We start from the raw sequence: 20,850 nt of genomic DNA, 5'->3' as shown, positions 1-20,850 counted from the left end.
AAGTTTTCTTAAATCGGAGCAAATTTTTCCTACAATCCAGTCAATTTTGGCTTCCATAGTCTGAAGAAGAGTAGTTGGTAGCATGGTCTTGGAGTCAAGACATTCATATTGTTTTGTCAATGAATAAATACGCGCATTTACAACTGTGAGTGCTGTGTCGATGGTGAGCGAAGATGTTGAAGGAAATCCAAAGGATGGTCTTGCAACAGGTTTGGAAAATGAGGCTACTAATGAAGACTTTGAGGCCGATATAGAAATATTTGCAGCAGCGTCTTCATTAGTATAGAGGTTTGGGGAGGCTGATAACCGAGTTGCAGAGTGTCTAGTACTCTGAGAGGGATTAGTTATAGGGGTTGACTGGGGGGAAGAACAAGGGATTTGAGTGGAGTGATCTTGTGGAATCTGTTTTCCAAGATTCACCATCCCTGCAACTACCTGTGAGTTTAGAGGGGAATTATTGACAACTCTATGGTATGGGCATCCACACACGCATAGGGATTAGATGTAGGATCAACCACTGTGTTAGGAGTAAGGTAAACATCGCCATCAATAGCCAGAGGAGCCGCAGCCTTGGATGGTAGCATCAGAGAGAGGCGAAGTTGCATTGGATATATTATCTGGATGAATGGACGACACAAATGTAACTGTGGCACGAGCGCAGTTTACATTAATTGTAGTACTCAAGGCTGGCAGGTTTAGTGGATCGTTAGTTGAGGCTAGAAATGCTCCAATGTCAGAGTTGCCAGCACGAGTACGAAAGGACACTTGGGCGGGCGTATTCAGTTGTTGCTGGGGATGTGGTGTACGCCTTTCCGATCTCAACTGATTATGCCGTTGAGTCGTGGTGGTTGCGGCATGCCAGAGTTAAGGCGATACATTGTTGCGAGAGTTAGGGGGGAGAAAGTCGAGACCAGAAGTTGGTCAGGGAGGACTTTTGAAGCAAACAGGATTATCGTCCAGAACAAGGTTCTTCGAAGGTGAGAGTTCACCCGGTCTAACGCCTGACACAGCTGACCTGCGGTCAGCACTCACAAGGCACTCTTGTGGGTGCGCGCACGCTCGCCTCCTTTTGTAAGAATCACGTGACTTGGAGGCGGGGCTAAAGGAAAGTAAAATTAAACAGGGATTTCAATGATATATATAGGAGGGTAAAGAACCAGTAGTTGTTCAAAATGGTTATTGACAGTACCCTATATTCATCCAAAGTGAGAATAGAAGTCCTGACTTGATCCACAGCAATTATGCAGTCGAGGCGCAGGAAAGACAGACGGTGCAGCAGGACAGCAGTCGGCACTCGCAGGGCACTCTCACTCTTAACTATTTTTATTCATTCTACCTTACTTGTATTAAAAGTGCTCTGTGTGTGCTTAATGGAACCCTTCATCACTCGCACCTTATAAAGTCTATACCTTTCTGCTCATCCACACTACCCATGTTGAGTTTGTCTAGACCTTAGTGTTTGTTGCTGTTTATCAAAATAGGGTACCCGCTCAGAATCTGTCCACAGGGCTGGTTCTGAAAATCCATCTCAACCACCAATGACATTGCTCTGGTTCTGGAAGTGTAATGTTTGACTCACTGCTGTTTTCTTATCTCCTCGTTTAGAAAGCTTCGGACCTTGCAGACATGATTACAAGAGTAATCCGAGAGGGGCTGGAAGGACTGGTATTGAAGGACGTAAAGGTATAGCAATCTTGAACATTGGGGGGATACATTCATATAAATTTGCTTTTCTGTTTTATCTTTCTAATTGATGTCTCCTTAAAATCCTTATATTTTCACTGTATTATACTACCGGTCTACCTTTTGCTCACTCCTTTCATTATTTGTATTTAAAAAAATGTCTCGTGGCCAATGCTGGGTGCCTCGTGAGAGGGTTCATTCAAAGGGCACCACCCCACTACGTGCACGTGTTGTAACACCCACTATCGTTCTGACGGGAAGATCCCCTTGCTGCACCCACAACATAGGGGTGGGTCAGCAGAGGATCTTCACATTGTGGGTAGAAGCGCTTTAAGACAGCATTGGGAAAGTGTTACTATAGATCCGGCTGAACCCCTGTACTGTTATTTCAACTACAGACCTTATTAATCTGTTGCACCACTGAAACATACTTACTGCGTGTGTCTGAAGCAAACAAGTGGACATGGACCTGAGCGGTTGAAGTTGATGAACATCTGATGAGGGAGAAGAGAGTAGAGGTTGGAGGAGGTGAAGCAAACCATCTAGAGTAAGGAAAACCGAGAATTTGACCGATGGTGGAAGAGAAGAAGCAGGCAGCAATAGAGGTTGATGGTGGGAAGACTCTTCGAGGTGTGGGTGCAGTAACAGCCAAGAAAGTAAGATGGCAGCAGCCCATCAGTTGTCTTTTATGGCTCTCTGCCGAAATAAAATATTTGTCTCACTAACTGTTGTCGGCAACAACGAGGGAGGAGGTACAAAAACGCAGTGGAACAGGAAGTGGTTAGACAGCATGCTAGCTCAAGATCCATTGGTGCGGCCCTGCAGCACTTGTGGGTACAAGTGAACGTCAACTTGGCTAGCAGGGAAATGAGGCTGGGTTTGGGTGTCTGTAGATTCAGGACCTTTATACAGTGAGATGAGCCAGAACCCCATCAAGCACCTAGAGATCCTCCTGCCCTATCTCACCTCTTTGAGACCTTGTAGAACCTGCTACAGAAAAGCTTAAGAGCTGCTGCAGGAACGCCTGGACAATGCTAGCCAACCTGAGGCCTCCTGGGGTAGGCCAACTAGCCCCCAGGTCATTACTTAACACAGCCGCTTTACGTCAAACACTTTGAGTGACACTGGGTTTAGAACTGGAAAGAGATTTAGAAAACATTTGATGACAAAGAAGACCTTGTTTCACCATTCTGAGGCCCTTTGATTTGACTATCATTGTACATGGTCCCAAAATGAATCTTTTTGAATGAAATCCACAAGTTGTGTCCACTTGGCCTCATACAATTTTTTTTTTCTCTGCATTCTATTTCCTTTCATTGATCAAAGTTGACTTATGTACTGCCAACGGGCACATGAACATGATTGATCAGTGTGCGTCATATGCCTATCATATCACTTCTTCTGCCGCAAATAACTTTTACAGCCTACATCTTTTTTATTTTGTAACCTAGTGAAACACTTGTACCAGAAGTGTTGTACAGAAGGCAAAAATACAGATACGTGAGACAGACCCCAAGCAGAATAACTTTACATAGGTATATTGATACTATTCAGTTAGATTGGCATTGAAGTGGTAAAGTGTTGACACCTATACAGGGGACTTTTGGTAATGAGGTATCCATAAATGATTTAGTTTAGTCACTGGGCTCGTATTTACATTAATGTAATTTATGTAAACCTGTTTCGCCTCTGGGTTAGGGTAAGCATGGGAATTCAGGGTGCCTCTTCCTACGCTTGAAGGTGGAGCTTTCACATGGTTTTGAATAGTTCCAAGCATTGGATTGCGTTGATGGCAAGCAGAGAGCATTGCAGTGACAGAGCTGATTGAGAGGCGTGGGAGCAGATGCAGGGTTGCAATATAGGTTAATACAGAGCATTGCAAGTCTGTGACCCGCACCCATATGAGAGCCAGAGAATAAGACGGTCTGGGACCCCAAGAGAAACAGACAGTTGGGAAAGGAATTTCTGAGGCTTGTAAAATCTGCTTAGATCAAATGCTGTGCATAGGCCAACATCTAGTGGAAGCTGCGGAGTATTATAGTTGTTGTTTTCGCAACTCGAAAAGGGATGTCGACAGGGCATGCCATTAATAGTATCCGTAGTGTGACGTCCACTGTACCCATGATCCCTCATGCATCGTCGTCCCTCAGATTGTTTTTTTCCACCATTCTAGACAGACGCGTATAGCGAAGTTCCTCTTTCGGTATAAAGCCATTTATTTATTTCAATTACCGATAGTTCATCTTTCTATCTTTTACTTCACCGATCATCGAAGCATCATGCCGGTGAAGACAAAGAGACTACCCGTCGAAAGACTACTGTGATGGATCGCTCGCCCTTGGAAGGCCACCCCGGGCCTCAGCCCAAACAGTAGGTAGAGGGGGGGTGGTGTCATTTTAGGATGTACATGCCCCTTTCCTTACACTTTTTTCGCCCCAGCTGCCATAGTTTGTAGTTATGGACAAGACCCCATTTAAATGTTGCCCCAAGTGCAATCGAAAATTTCCGTGGGTCGATAAGCATTTAGTCTCTAACTTGTCTCCCAAGAGACCACATGGAGGGGTCTTGTCAAGCTTGTAGGCTCTTCAAGCCCAAGACATTAAAGGACCGATCCACAAAACGCTGGGCACACTATGCCAGGCAGCTGGAGGCCATGGAGGTAGAAGGCACTTTCAGCGATGGCTGCAACGCCACCGTTTCGGACGGCGAGGGCGACTGGGTAGCTTCGGCTACCCAACAGCAGGCCCCCGACCCCATGAGGCAGACTGGCGTCCCTGTTGCGGGGATTACACCCGGCAGCGGAAGCGCAACAATTCCATCCACCACTAAACACACGACTAGATGTCGAGACTCGAGCGGGCCATAGCACACGACACCCAGGGAAAGGTCACTTGAGTCCCTGTCCTCTGGGCGCACTCGCTCGAGATCACTGCACGACCGGGCCCAACCGTCGAAAGACGGCGCAGGTGATAAAGAACACAAAAAAGTCCTCAAAACCCCTCCTAGGGATAAAAGCCTTCATAAGGAAAAAAAACCTCATAAGGAAAAAAACTCAAGGATCTAAGCCCATCCCTCATAAGTATAAACCTCTAGAGGCTAGGCCTAAAAAATCTGGGCTAATTCCTCCCACATATGAAGACTTAGGACTTCCTTCCCAACCCATGTTCAGCACAATGGTCATCACAAGACCTGGACAGGGTTATGAGGAAAATGTCCTTTATGGCCAATTTCTACAAAAAGACCCTGTCTACTTCGAGAGTTTCCACTCCACTCCCCCCACTACAGCTCCCTCTGGGTCACAAGTCTCTGCTCAACCTTCTCAACCCCCTACTAAAAGGTTTCATACAGAAACTCCTGTGCATAGCACAGTCATAGAACTCTATGACCCGGACTCCGAACACAAAGACCTCTCAATTGTAGAGGCAGCTGACCCTCAGTACGATGCAGTCACAGCAGACCCTTATTATGGGGACGATGAGGACCAAGAGACTGACCCAGAAGCCAATATGTATCCTATCGACTAACCTATTGATCAAGACACCCCTATCACTGACTCTTCTATTGACAACCAGCCCCTGCTTAATGAGGTGCTAGCCAGGGCGGCAGAGCACTTTCAAATTGAGACTCAGGAGGTACAGGAGGATAAGGATTTTGTAGAACAAATCCTTGGGGACAAGAAGACGGTTGCATAGTTTATTCCGCTACTCAAGTCTGTTCAGCACAAAATACAACCTTCATTAGAAACCCCTAACTTCACACGGGGTGTAAACCCCGTATAGAAAAGCTATTTAAACTCGCACCTTCAGACCCACTGTATATTAGAGGGCAGCTGAATCCTCACTCGTTAGTCATAACTACAACTAGGAAAAGAGCGGGCACCACCCTTCCTCTGAGGCACCACCCGACAAGGAAAGCAACAAACTTTATAGAATGGGAAGAAATGTTGCATCCTCATGGCTTACCAGACAAGGATTGCAAATAATGCAACCCTTTTGGCCAGTTCCATCTGCCACAAATGGGAGGTGGTGTCGGCTTTACTGTCGTCTGCCCCGGAAACTTTAAAATCCCAGCAAGCACAGGTGGCCGCAAGAAGGTAGAGCAGTGTCCAGCTGTCTACTTAACACCAACCTTGACGCTGCAGACAATGCCGGACGAATTATTGCACAGGTTACTGTTATTAAACGTCACGCATGGCTCAGGCAATCGGGTTTTAGTCCGGAAACGCAGGCCACCTTAATTAATATGCCAATGGAACCCAACGTGCTCTTTGACCAGGCCGTCGGGGACACCCTTAAGACAGCCAAAGAGGAGTATGAAACACTTAAATCTTTGGGTCACCTCACCAACAGGCCACCTGGCCAAAGGTGTAATGGTAATTTTCGCTGTTTTTGCGGCCAAAGTTCACAATGGGGGGGTCCAATTACAGTCAGAGCCAAGGGACTTCCTGGGGAAATAATCAAGGTCCGTCCTCCCAAGGTTATCCTAGAGGAGCGCGTATGGCCAGAGCTTGTGGCAGGGGCAACTCCTCTCGTGGGGGTACCCCTCAACAAAAAGTGACAATCCGATTCAGGTGCCCTCCCATCCCTCTCCAGTAGAAGGGCGCATTTCCAGCTTCACCCACACATGGGAGGGAATCACCTCAGACAGATGGGTGCTGTCCACAGTAGCAGGCGGAAACTGTATAGAGCTCCTACAACTGCCCCAAAACCACCCGCCACGACAAAGTCCATTCAAAAGAACACCAGCGTATCCTCCTTGAGGAAGTCGCCAAACTTCTGTTAAAGGACGCAATCGAAATCGTCTGGCCAACCAGGTAAACAAGGGTATTTATTCAACCTACTTCCTTGTGCCAAAGAACGATCTGTCCATGCGCTTGGTATTAGATTTGCGCCCTGCAAACAAATATGTAAAACCACAAAAGTTCTGCATGACTACGCTACAAGAGGTAATCCCTCTACTAAAAAAGGGGGATTACATGGCAACACTGGATATGAAAGATGCCTATTTTCATATTTCAATGTTCGCAGCGCACAGAAGATTCTTGTGTTTCAAGATAGCGAACCAGAACTACCAATTCAAAGTGCTACCCTTCGGAATAGCATCTGTTCCAAGGGTATTCACAAAGTTACTGGCGGTGGTGGCAGCACACCTGCACAGGGAAGCAATCCCAGTGTACCCTTACCTGGGCAACTGGCTCATTACAGGGAGTCTCTCCCCCCTAATTTGCAAACAGAACATTCAAAAAGACTATCAACCTTTCTTTCAATTGGGTTTCTCAATAAACGAGAAAGAAAATAAAGCCTAGTGCCAAGCACAACCAAACAGTTCATAGGAGCTTTCCTAAACACTCAAGAGGGGTTGGTCTTTCTGTCATAGGAAAGAGTTAAAAATATGCTGTTGCAAATACCACACATTATTAGGCCGGCCGCCAGATAAGGCTGCGCAAAGCGATGCGCTTGCTTGGCATGATGGCATCTTGCATTTACCTGGTTCCACATGCATGCCTGCGCATGCGACCCATGCAGGAGTGGTTGGTGAAACAATGGTCTCAGGCAAGCGGTCAGTGGGACGATCTAGTGGTCGTTGCGCCAACACTGGTACAAAGCCTTCGCTGGTGAACGAGAGAAAATCTACTGAAGGGGAAACCCTTCTACGATCCAGAGATACAGGCGATTATCACAACGGAAGCCTCTCTTGCTGGGTGGGGGGCCCACTACCTTCACCACACAGCTCAGGGTCTGTGGTCTCGCACAACAGCTCAGAACCACATCAATCTGAACTTATGGCAGTATTCAAGGCCCTTCAGGCATTCGAACCCCACTTAAGGAACCAATCTGTGCAGGTCCCGACAGACAGCACTACAGCAATGTTTTACATAAACAAACAAGGGTGCACAGGTTCTCCAAATCTGTCCAAACTTGCACAGCAAAACTAGAAATGGGCACTCAAACGGAAGATATTCCTATCGTCACAGCACATTCCAGGGGAACTCCACTCTCGCAGGCTCATTGAGCAGAGATCCCCTACCAGAGGAACACGAGTGGCAACTTCACGCAGGGGTTGTAGAACACCTCTTCTCTCTATGGGGTTTCCACACAATAGACTTGTTTGCTACAGGCGGAAACAAGCATTGCCCAGACTTTACGTCCAGGTTTCCCCAGCCAGGATGCAAGGGGAATGCCCTATGGATGAACTGGTCAGGGGAATTTACTTACGCTTTTACCCCAACACCTCTAATGAGGAAGGTGGTGAACAAGATCCACAAGGAACAGTGGACGCTCATCCTAGTTGCTCCTATGTGGGCAAGACAACCCTGGTATCCACATCTGCGCAAACTGCCGACGTGCGATCCCATCAAACTCCTGTGCCCGTACAACCTGCTCTTCCAGCACAGGGGCCTAACAGTGCACCCTCCATCTCACCCAATGAATTTGGCAGCATGGCTCCTGATGTCATAGAGTTTGGTCATCTTAACCTGCCTCAAAGATGTATGGACATCTTAAAGGAATCAAGAAAACCTAACTCTAGACCCTGTTACTTTGACAAATGGAAAAGATTTGTAATTTGGTGCTAGTCTAAACAAATTAACCCCATTGAATGTACTCCTTGCCACATTCTAACATATATGCTCCACTTGCTGGATGCAGGGTTAGTGTTCAACGCCTTAAAGGTCCACCTGGCGGCCTTGTCAGCTTACACCACTTCCCACAATAAGATCTCATGGTGGAAGGTACCTGTCATCAAAGCATTCATGGAGGGAGTAAAAAACTCCACCCTCCAATTTCAAACCCGCTTGCAGGATGAGATCTCAATGTTGTACTCGCTAAGCTCATGGGCCCCCCTTTCGAGCCGATGCACAAGCCCAGTCTGAAACACCTGACTTACAAAACTGCCTTCTTAGTGGCTATCACTAAAATAAGAAGAGGTAATGAAATACAAGCATTGTCAGTGCAGGATCCTTTCTTTGTTGTACACAAAGACAAGCTGGTTTTACGTACTTAACCCTAGGTTCTCCCCTAAATTCATCTCCAAATTTCATGTAAACCAGTCAATCGAGCTACCGGGTTTCTTCCAGGAACCCAACAGCTAAGCTGAGGTAAAACTCCACACACTGGATGTGAGGCGGGCGGTCCTTTACTTTGTAGATAAGACCAGACCACTTAGAAAGACAGATCAACTGTTTGTCTCCATAGCGCCAGGCAGAGAAGGTGACCACGTTTAAAAACATGCCATCTCTAGGTGGATAGTCGGATGTATCCAACTGTGCTATTCCCTATCAAATAAGACACTGCCTTTTACATCAAGGGCTCACTCCACAAGAGGCACAGGAGCCACCCTGGCTTTCATTGCAAATGTCCCTTTAGACGGTATTTGCAAAGCAGCTACATGGAGATCAATACATACTTTCACTAAGCACTACTGCATTGACACTCATTCCAAGACAGATACACAAGTGGGACAAGCGGTTCTAAGACATTTGTTCGCTCATGAACCTTCTCCCATCCCATCCCACCTTCTTCTTCTTACACTGCTCTCTAATCTATGCACAGCATGTGATCTAAGTAAATTCCACAAGCCTCAGAAGGGATACATTACTCACCGTAATCGTATTTCTGATGCTTGTATCTGCTTAGAATCATATGTAATCCACCCTTCCTCCCCTGGGAGAGAAGGCACATGGATGCTTATGAACTTGTCGGATACCTATCTGTTTGGATACATCTGTACTTGCGCTACTCCTCATGCTACCTCATGTCAGAATAACAATCTGAGGGACCTCGACGCGTGAGGGATCATGTCATGATCTCTGCTTCCAAGAGATCAGGACTTGCCCGACTCCCTTGGAAGCAGACCCATAACCCCGGTTCCGAGTGCCAGCCAGTCCCAATTGGGACCTTTTGGACCCTGTCCTGGTGCCAGTGGCACCAGGCTCATAAAGATGCCCAGTCCCAGCGCTGGAAGCGCCGGGCTCATAATGCTTGGGTGGACTTACCTGCAGCAGACCATGCTGCTTACTTACCTGCCAGTTGAACCCCTGATCCTCTTCTGTTTGGGACTACTTTTCCTGTTGGGTGGGGCAGGAGCCACTCCCTAGGTTCAGAACACTGGAACTCTTCTGGAAAGCAGGAACTCTTTTCTTACCTAGGCGTGGCTGTGGAAGGAGACACCTAAGCACTACAGGAGGCTATTTAAACCACACCCGATGGATGAATCTTGCTTTGCGTTATTCTGCATTCTCTGCAGCAGAACGCTCATCGTGTCTTCTGATCCTGGGCCTAAGGGAACAAAGGCTTACCATCCTGGAATCCAGTCTTCAGCAGCACCTGTAAAGACAAAGAAAGAACAGGTTAGCACTACGGTCTTCACCATCGGCTGTCACCAACGCCTCGCGCTGCATTCCGGCATCTGAAAGACAAAGGCTTACCTACTCTTCGCATGCTCCGGAGGTCTTCGCACTGCAGTCCGGCATCTGAAAGACAAAAGCTTACCAGCTCTTTGCACGCTCCGGAGGCCTTCGGCGCTGCATCCCGCATCTGAAAGACAAAAGAAGGTGCGTTTAAAGACATTGGGCAACTTTATTACTCACGTGCCATTACTCCTTCCCACGCCAAATCCAGTGGGTATTCCAGCACCCTTCAGCTTCTCTAAAGCTCCGAACTTGTACCTGCAAGATAAAAGGGACAGTTAGTGCGCATCGTGAAGCAGGCTACAAGCGCTTACTTACGTGCTTCCAGGCGCTTCTATTCCTCACGCGGGTTCGATCCTCAACTCTCATCAGCCCGCCATCCGCCATCGCCGGAACCCTGCAAAACAAGAGATATCATTACAAAAGACTTTTAAGACATTTGAAGTGCCCAGAACTTACCGTTCGTGCAGTTAACAACGGACAGCAGTCCTCTGAGGTCAAGAGGCCTGCACCCTTATCCAGTGAAGAAACTGGTTACGGCACCCTGCCCCGAGGCAGATGGAGAGCTCAGCGTTCACTTACCTAAGACATCTTACTCTTCGAGTCAGACATACAGTGCACAGAGGTCCAGCCCAAAGAGCCAACCGTGTGTTACACATCACCTTTGAAGATACAGCATTCACCCAGTCAAGACCGGCGCCTCTGCGGGAATCAGGTGAGCGTTACAGATCATGGGTACAGTGGACGTCACACTAGGGATAGTATTACTGGCACGCCCTGTCAACCTTCCTTTTCGAGTTTCGAAAACAACTCTAATACTCTGCAGCTTCCACTAGATGTCGGCCTATGCACAGCATGTGAATCTAAGCAGATACAAGCATCAGAAATACGATTACAGTGAGTAATGTATCCCATATGATTGGTAGGAGAGTAAACCAAGATATTGTTATAACGCACTGGGTGTCTGGGACCCTCACCCAAATGGGAGCCCGAGAATAAGAGGGCCTGGGACCCTGAAAGTACTACATTGTTAATTGCAAAGCTATCCTCCATTCTGCCTGCAGCCTCACGTTTCAATTCAGATTCAATTACATTTCTCAACATTCTTTTTTTTTTTCAGCTTCACATTTTTTTAAACCTGATTTATTTAGCATTTTCCTAACATTTCTACGAATATTGCACAGTAGCATGTTGGTTCATCATGCATGTTCACCTGAGTAATACAACAGAAACCTAACAGGAGAAGTATGCTCAACACTTTCACCCCCCCCAAGAACACAGCAAATGAATAAAGACGGACACCCCAGCCCCACAATAATCTCCTGATTCAAACCAACCCTGTTCCTCTGCCCTGCACTCCCCACAATTAGCTAGTCATGAGAGTATTTATCCCTCTACCCATCTCTTCTACCAAGCACGTCCCTTATATTAATCAAAATGGTTTCTGGAGGTTTGAACTATAGAACATGTGTTCCCTACCCCTCACATGGGCAATAAAGGGAGACCACACCTGCAGGTATCTCTGAAAGTTCCCCAGCATTAGGACCAAAACCTCCTAGACATTCACCCACCAGTATGCTGTTTCCAGGCCTGCAGGGTCCTTCCAATAGCCTGCAATCAACAAACGCACAACCTGAAGCAAATGAGTGATCAGAGACGCCCTCGGACCAGACATAGGATACCCCCCTCCGGATCTACATTACTGAAGGCCAATCTGTGATATCCTTGACATGTGAAAGAACCCCCTTCCAAATAGTCGTGCTCACAGGGCAGTTCCCCCGCATATGCCCCAAGTCCCCCTGCACACCACTGTTAGGAGAATTCTCATAAATGTGCAAATTCCTCTCTACCTTAGAGACCCCTAGCTCTTCTGCTGAACTTTGGCAGTTTATTTCTTTTGGTTATGGAGTTTTAGACAACTCCATAGGCATCATCTTTTTATTTGTGTCAATCAGCATCCTTAGTGCAGTGGCACAGGGGAGCCTTGTAGGCTCTCCCAAGGTTTAAACACCTTCTCTGGGATAAACTACTGTTTCCCAGAGAATGTAAAGTTAAATTGACTTTACTAGTCTTTTTAAATTCCTAGACCCAGCACACACTATCTTACAATAGAGTGCTGGAGGGGTTACCTAGTATCCCCTATATCTAGAAACGAATGTAACAGTGAAATGCTACCCTTTCCTATCGAAATGGCTGGTGGCAGTGGTTTTAGAACGAACTACCATGATTTTTCCCGACCGCGAACACCAGTAGCTAAAAATCACGGGATCCATGTTTTTCAAGATGACGTCTGAGCCCCCTTTGTTTAAACCGGTCCCGGTCTTCTTTTTTCGCCATTTCTTTTTTGGAAAAGACCATCTAGTGTTTGTCTCTGCGCGCCAAACTAGGTTTGGTCCCTTTGTTCCTATGCCTTTGGCAGGCTTCTGGACTGAAGACCGCCTCTGGCGCCTGAGTGTCTGAGGTGGGTAGGAAGTGAGGGAGTTGCCCGAAACTCCTTGTGTTTAGTCTCCTAGGAGACCCAAATACACTCTGGCGTGATTGGCTGGCTGACTGTCCGGCAAGGACAGCCACCCTGCTGGATGAGTGGCAGCTAGGATGGAATGAATGGGAGAAAACTGTTTAAAAGGCAAGTCTCTTGGACTGGAAAGCAGTTGACCACTGGAACGAAGGAACCGAAGACGAGCTGGAAGAGGACAGCTACTGGAACTACTGGAACGTTGGTTTGCCCGGTGGAGCCCTGCTGCTGGGCCTAATCACCAAGTTCACCTCGACAGAGAAGCCCTTCTATGGTGACTTCTTCCTTTGAGTTGGTCCGACCAATCAACTCAGAAGCCACCTCGGTACCATTCTCGGAGCTGGTTAGGATTAACCACGGGGAAGGACACCAGCTTGTGTGCTTGAAGAACAGCAACCGGAATCAAAGATTTGCCAATTTGCCAGCTTTGCGACCAGTCCCCGTGCAGTGCAAGAATCCCCTGACGTCCTCCCTCTTGTCCCCACGACTGAGGCTCAGGAACAGCGAGATCTGCAGGAACTGCCAGGAGCAGAAGTCTTAAGCTGCATCCTTTTCTTCAATCTTAAGGTACTGTGAGAATCTGACCGAGAGAACTTTCCTCTCACTGCGAAAGTGCGTACAACTTTGGCAACTTGCAGGCCTAGTCAGCTTGTGACCGAACATATGAACCTTTCTTCTGTGAACTACTTCTAAGAACTGTGGCAAAGACTTTTCCGTTTTAAATCGGAGAACTGTTTTTACTTATACAAGACATTAGCCCATTTACTTTGGCATACATATTGCATTGAATCAACTCATCTGGTGAACTCAAACTATTTGCACTGTTTTATAGGAACTGTAATATTTGTTTTATTAACTTACGCCTTTGTGCTCCTACTTCCATGCTATCTTGCTCCTACTTCAAGGGAGCTCAACTGATTAGTAATCAGTACTGTAGTATAATTCTTGTGTGATATTGGTTGCCTCATTTAGTGAATGCTTTATAATGATTGTATAATAAATTAAATGTTTTTACCAAGAAACCTTGAGTATAAGTGTCTATCTGAATACTTGTAATTATAGACCTCTTTGTAACACCCTTACAAGCTCACATTCCCTCTTGAGAAAAGCCTGGCTGCCCAGCTCGCTACCAAAAACTGTGTGTAATAATAACTTTCTTCTTTCTCATAAAGTTCTTCAGTTGTTTTCAGAAATAACCACCTTTTCCTAAGCAATAAAAACACATCTGATTAGCACATTGTTGGGAAAGATTTGTTTTTGCACCTTTCCCTTGATGGATTCCTAAGGGACCTCCATGCTCATTGTGAATCCTTTTCTTTTTTGTTTAATAATCTTTATTGAGATAAGAGGTTAAGAACAATACATATTAATAACATTGCACATATTCATTAAGAATAACATTAATCACAATATACTCAAGGGTGATACGGTAACACATTCGAAAAACTAGTAGCCAGATGAGTATGGCCATGAGAATAGTCAATGAGGAAAGTTCATAACAATGAGATCTGCAATAAAGTTGAGGTTCATAAGCAAAAGACTTACGGGGTGGGGGGGACAGACCAGGGAACAGACAAAATATAAAGAAGAGAACAGAGGGAAAGAGGGGGCGGGGGATACATATAGCAATATCATATTTGGCTTTTTTGATTCATAGCATTGAAAAAAACGGATGATTGAATACAAGGGATCAGGCAATGCCCAAAAGGACAGGAGAGAAATATGAAATGCCAAAAGTTCAGGTACCATGCAATGACACATTAAAGCAGTCTAGATAATGAATAAAAAAGCCCATTTGGCATTATACTTGGGTATAGTATCCAGGCAAGTGGCCATGCATGATTCAATTCTTTGCACATGACAGATGTTGTTCCACCAACCCCAGATGTACACATTGTGCACATTTTTCCAGTTGGTAGTGATGAGCTTTAGAGCAAGGGCAATGAACAAATCATATAGCTTGGCAGAGGCATGTAATTTGAAGTCTGTGACAGCCAGGCTTTTCAAGAAAATATTCAGAAAAGATAGTAGAAAATCAACTGTAAAGATGAGTGTAAGGAATTTCCAAACTTCCTGCCAGAACTTAAATACATATGGACAGTCAAATAACATGTTTTTATCGGAGGCAGGGGCACCACCACACGACCAACATTTATCATCTGCACCTTCTATGGATTTGGATAATTTCAAGGGGGTAATAAATGCTCTGTGAATGAAGAACAGATGTTGTGTTATGTTGGCAGAAGCAGATATGCCCCTGATTCAAATGTATAAAAGAGACCAGGTGTGGTCACTGAGAGCATAGCCCAGGTCATGTTCCCATTTCAAGCGCACAGGCCAAACAACAAACACAGAAGTTAAAACACTAGGGAAAATTGATGAAGTCTATTAAGCAGATGGGGGGAAACTGACGTTTGGGCTTCTTAAGAAGTATAAGAATATCATCAGCATAAACAGCAACTTTAATAATTTATTTCCCACAGGGGATTCCAGGATTATTTCTGTCTGATCCAATGAGTTCTAACAAAGGTTCTAGAGAAAGAATGGAAAAGAATAGGGGGCAGCCCAGTCTAGTTCCTCGACGTAAGGAAATGAAGGATCAGGATTGACCATTAAGGCTTATTGATGATGTAGCACAAGAGTAGAGAAGTTTAATAAGGGAGATAAACTGCTTGCCACAGCCATGCCATCGGAGAGATTGAACAATAAAGTCCCAGTTGACTCGATCGAAAACTTTTTCTGCATCAAGCGCACCTGCAGCGTAGCCCTGTTTATCTTTGTGTTCCTTAGAAACTACATGAAAAGCGTCTAGCATAATCTAGCGTTTGCAGAGATGTTCTGCCCCTTCACATAACCAACTTGGTCGGGTTTGATCAAAACGGGAAGAGAAGATTCAATTCTATCAGCGAGAATTTTAGCAAAGATCTTGCTTTAATGAGAGAGATTGGTCTATAGTTGCTGGGAAGTGTGGGATCTTTATCAGCTTTGAGAAATAAGATGAGCAAAGCCTCATAGAAGGAGCCAGAAGAGGATTTTGGGAGATAAAGTAGGAGTATAACAATTTAAGGCTGGGCATAAGGCAATGGGCAAAGCTATAAAAAAAAATACAGTAGAAAGACCATCCGGTCCGGGGTCTTTCCTTTACCTAACGCCTTAATGGTGCGAGTTATTTCAGGAAGTGAGATATCGGCATCTTCTCCAGCATGGGGTCTGGCATGGATTCACATGCTCATGAATATTCCCCGTCGTCAGGCTGGGAATCCTCAGTAAAGAAAAAATCAGTATCAGTTTTGTTTCCGATCTGTCTTTCTTAGTAGTAACAAATCACTGATCTCTGGGTCATTCTGCCCTGAGCCAATGACTGCCCTCTCCCTAAGCCCCGCCTCTGGCAGCCATTCTCAGATTTTTACCGCACGCTCAAGTGTTGGGAGCCCTCGTGTTTAGCTCTCGAGTTTTTTACTGCGTTTTCACGCTTTTTCAGGAGTATTTCTAATTTTTTAATCGAGCCTCAAGCTCCACCGTTTCTACTTCCGATAACAGGGACCCATTTCGGAATTCTTCTACGCCCCTCAAGGTCGAAGTCTTCGTCTAGTTTACACTTCTTGGAGGATTCCGGAAGATCTGTGGCCTACCTCAACATGGCCCAGGACAAAGGGATCTCGACGCCCGGATCCAAGCTGTTAAGGAACTGCCCTGGATGCGGATTATATAACGTTTTCAAGGAGGACGAGCATTCGCGATGCCTCTACTGCCTCCATGGGGACAAGACGCACGTGTAGAAGGACTGTGCGTTCTGCAAGAAACTTTCGGAACAGACCAAACAAGATCGTCGTTCCCGCCTCGCCACCTGGCTGGAGAAGGGCACAGCAAGTGAGAAGGCGAAGAAGTAGTCTGAGCGGGCTTCTAAGTCCTTTGAGGGCGCCCCGGCGATGGGGGCCCAACAGAAGGCCAAGCACCACGAGTCCGCGGGCTCCGGGAGCGCCGAAAGGTCGGGCTCTTCGGTTGCCAAGCAGGGCGCTACTTCCCCGGCACGTTCGACCCCAAGCCAGCGCTCTGGTTCGGGGAAGAGGAAGTCCGAGAACCCGGGTAGGGGACCCGGTCGATCTCGAAGGGGGACGAGGCGCTGACCCTCCCCCCAAGGCGAAGGCCCAGGACGCACCTAAGGTGGTGAGGGCTTTGATCCACCCAGCTAAGGCCTCTACCGAAGTGGTTACTGCGACTCTGCCGGAGTAGGCTGAGACTACACCAATGGAAACGGCCTCTGGGCTCAGAGTATTCCTGCCGCCGCGGAGGGAATCCTCTTTCCAGCCCATCGCTAAGACCCCCGTGAAGCCCCTGGCTGAAAAAGAGGGGGGGGGGTGTGGTGGCAATTACAGACTCGGAATCAGCCTCAGTGGAGGAACTGGTGGAGACCGAGAAGGGCGTCAACGAAAGGTCCATAGGCCTCAACGAGAGGTTCGAGAAGGTTCGATCCCAGGGGACGGTCCCTGCTGACGTGATCGAAGATAGCGACGACGAACAGGGCCCAAGGGAGCGGCCATCCCGTCCATCGCAGCCATTGCCCAAGCCCCAGGATAGCTCGGCGGCTATTTTGTTGGCAATCCAATCCTTATGTAGCGAGATAAGGACGAGATTACCATGCACCCTGACGGAGGAGCCAGAACCAGGCCCGTCGGGAAGCCCTCCGAATAAGCGGAGGAGAGTCCACCCCGCTCCGCCCTTCGTACCTATGAGACCGGTGGACCCCTCATCCTCCTCGACGGGAGAGGATACAGCGACGGGGACGGACGATGACGGCGGCGATGACACAGCGGACATACCTTCGTCACCCCCCACCCCCCGCGGACGTCCCCAGCAGACGAGGTTGGCTCTTTCCACGCCATGATAACCAGGGCATCCAAGCTCTTCCAGCTCTGCCCTGAAGAACAGAAAAAGGAGGGGTTTCTATACCAACAACGAGAGGCTAAGAGGAAGACGGTCCTCGCGGTGCCTTTACTCGACGACATCTGGGACGAGGGGCTTGCTGTCCTCAAGAACCCTGCCACGACAGCCGCCAAGAGGGACAGGTACGAGAAGAAGTACCGAGTCCCCGATGCCTCCCCCTTGTGCCTCCGGGCCCAGCCCACGCCGGACTCGGTCGTCTCGGCAGCGGCTAAGAAGAAGGCAGCGGGCACGGCGGCTTCAACTTCCACTTCCCCGCCGGACAGCGAGGGCAAGAAGTTGGACTCTATGGGACGACGAGGATTAAGGTGGCCAATGCATTAGTGATCCTGGCCCGCTACGACAGGGAGCTCTGGTTCAAGATAGCTACCCTATTAGATTTCCTGCCTGATGACAAAAGGGCGAAGGCCCTACAAATTCTGCAGGAGGGCGAGGTGGCATAGGATCACGCCATAACGGTGGCGATGGACATCGCTGATACCGGATTTTGCCAACTGGGCAACGGAGTTTGCCTCCGACGACAGGGATGGCTCAAGGCGGCAGTCTTTCGCCAAGACGTCCAGACCAGAGTGTTGGACATGCCGTTTGATGGCAACAACCTCTTTGGTTAGGCGGTGGATGAGTCTCTACAGGCCATCAAGACTGACTCGGAGACGGCCCGGGCCCTTGGGGTGCTTCAGCAGCGACGACCCTTTCGGAGCCCCGGAGGGAGACAGGGTGCTTCCAAAGGATCCAGCGGTGGCCCCTCCGCTTACCGCCAACGGCCCGCTCCTCTTCCCAGGAGGCCTACAGAGGTTGCGGCAAGCAAGGGGGATCTCGCCGTCGTCGTCAAGGAGGCCAAGGCGGCAAGGCCTCCTCCAAACAAGACTGACCCAGCCGTGTCGTCGGGTCCCCAGGTGGCTCCGGGGCTCCAGAGTGTACTCAAGGTACTTCCTCGTCCGAAAGAAGACTGGCGGCTGGCGCCCCATCCTGGACCTGCATCGGTTAAACAAATACATCAAGGCGCAGAAATTCAGGATGGTCACCCTCCAGCACATGCTGGGACAGCTGGAGGAAGGCGACTTCCTATCGTCGTCGGACCTGGAGGATGCTTACTTCCACATCCCCATTCTAAAAAGGCACAGGAAGTTCGTCAGGTTCGTGGTTCAGGGACGCCACTACCAATTCAGAGCCCTACCGTTCAGATTAAAGTCTGCGCCCAGGGTTTTCACCAAGTGCCTGGCAGGGGATCCATGTCTACCCCTACCTGGACGACTGGCTAATCCGGGCAAGGTCAAGGGAACTCGCCGTCGATCACACGGCGAGGACCGTCCGGTTGCTCACGGAGCTGGGGTTCGCCATCAACTGCCCCAAATCCCACCTCGTTCCATCGCAAGTAGCACTGTTTTTGGGGGCGAAGCTCGATACAGTGGAGCAATTGGCCCTCCCCTTCAGAAGAGAGGACCAAGACCATCCTGGGCAAGGTGCGGCGCCTGTTAACCACGGACGTGGCCAGGGTGAGGTCCAGCAAGTCCCTTCTCGGGATGATGTCCTCATGCATCTACCTTGTGCCCCTTTGCAAACTTCGGATCCGTCCGCTACAGGAGTTCCTCGACGCCCGCTGGTTTCAGGCGAGGGGCTGCTTCGAGGACAGGATCCCCCTCGTCGAGGAGTTCCGTCGGGCGATCCTATGGTGGGGCACCCGGGCTCACCTCATGACGGGCACAGACTTTCAAACCCCAGCGTTTTAAGAGACAGTGACTACGGACGCCTCTCTGGAGGGTTGGGGGGTCCCACACTGGAGATCTCCACGCAAGAGGCTTCTGGCTCCCGGAGGAGAGGTCCCTTCACATCAACATCTTGGAGCTCCGAGCAGTGTTCTGGGTGCTCAAGTCGTTCCTCCCATCCCTCAAGGATCTTCACAGACAACACCACCACGATGTTCTACATACGGAAGCAGGTGGTCACCAGATCCCCAGCCCTATCCAAGGAGGCCCAGGATCTGTGGCACTGGGCCGTCGCCCAGGGGATGTTTCTGGTTCCCTTACACCTGGCAGGAATAAAAAACACCATTGCCGACTCACTCAGCAGGGGGTTGCGCTCGTGCCACGAGTGGGAACTGCGCCAGGATCAAGTGGATCGACTCTTCCAATGATGGGGCAAACCCCAGATTGACCTGTTCGCGACGGCGACGAACTCCAAGTGCTAGAGGTTCGCCAGTAGGTTCCCACAGCCGAGGAGCATGGGCGGTGCTTTCTCGTTCCCTTGGGACGGCCTGTTTCTATACGTGTTCCCTCTATTGCCATTGCTGCTCCGCCTCATCAACCAGCTCAAGAAGTCCAGGTGCAGGATGATCCTCATCGCACCGGCGTGGCCAAGGCAGGTCTGGTTCCCGGACCTTCTGGATTTCTCAACTTCCCCGCCAGTCAGGCTGCCGGCGGACGCGGATCTTCTCTCCAGAGAAGGAGGCGCCATTCTCCACCAAGACCCACAGTCGCTGAACTTGCAGGCCTGGCTCCTGCAGCACTACAGTTTGGAGGGTACGATATCCCGGCTGATTGCAGAGAGATTCTTGCAAAGGCCAGGGCGTCCTCAACTCTCAAGTGTTACGGTCATAAATGGAAGAGGTTCTCTGTCTGGTGCCGTGCACAGAAGATTAACCCTCTGCGAATTACGGCCCCTCAAGTGCTGCCGTACCTGCTGTCGCTGGCCAAGGCTGGACTGGCTCACGCCTCCATAAAGATACATCTGGCTGCCATCTCCCGATATACCAGGACGACGGGACGGGCGTCCTTGTGGTCTCATCGCCTGGTGAAGGAATCTATGAAGGGACTGTTCCGATCATTCCCGCCGGTGAAGGCTCCTGCCCCGGCGTGGGAGCTTAATGTGGTGCTGACCAGGCTCATGGGGGGCCCCATTCGAGCCTATGCATTTGGCGCCTTTGAAGTTCCTGTCATGGAAGACAGCGTTCCTCGTGGCCATCACCTCTGCACGACGAGTGGGAGAGATTCAGGCCCCATCTTGCAAGCCTCCATACTTGACTTTTCATGACACGAGGGTGGTGCTGAGGAAGCACCCCTCCGTTCTGCCCAAGGTGCCGTCAGACTTCCTCCTCAACGAGCCCTTGGTGTTACCAGTTTTCTTTCCGTCGCCGGCCGAGAGGACTTTGCACTTACTGGATGTAGCTAGAGCGCTGAAGTTCTACGTGGACCGCACAAAGAGTTTTCGGAAGACGTCACAATTGTTTGTGAAATTTGGGTCTGTGAATCAAAGGAAGGCTCTCTCGAAGACTTCCATTTCCAGATGGCTCTCCGGCTGCATCATG

The 20,850-nt window shown here is 48.8% G+C and overlaps 1 protein-coding gene across 5 annotated transcripts in view; it reads left to right on the top strand.

Moving 5' to 3' along the window:
• The window catches only part of LIG3 (DNA ligase 3), a 1,054,678-nt gene that overhangs the window by 457,211 nt on the left and 576,617 nt on the right, over positions 1 to 20,850 (top strand). For all 5 annotated transcript variants that reach the window (XM_069614890.1, XM_069614888.1, XM_069614887.1 and 2 more), the window contains exon 13: positions 1,606 to 1,683. In XM_069614890.1, coding sequence (XP_069470991.1) covers positions 1,606 to 1,683 — 78 coding nt within the window. The remainder of the gene's footprint in view (positions 1 to 1,605; positions 1,684 to 20,850) is intronic.

This window comes from Ambystoma mexicanum, chromosome 9 (genome assembly GCF_040938575.1).
Source record: "Ambystoma mexicanum isolate Mex_15411 chromosome 9, UKY_AmexF1_1, whole genome shotgun sequence".
Classification (NCBI taxonomy): Eukaryota; Metazoa; Chordata; class Amphibia; order Caudata; family Ambystomatidae; genus Ambystoma; species Ambystoma mexicanum.
The sequence above is the reverse complement of the archived record's forward strand: the minus strand, read 5'-3'. Positions and strand labels throughout refer to the sequence as shown.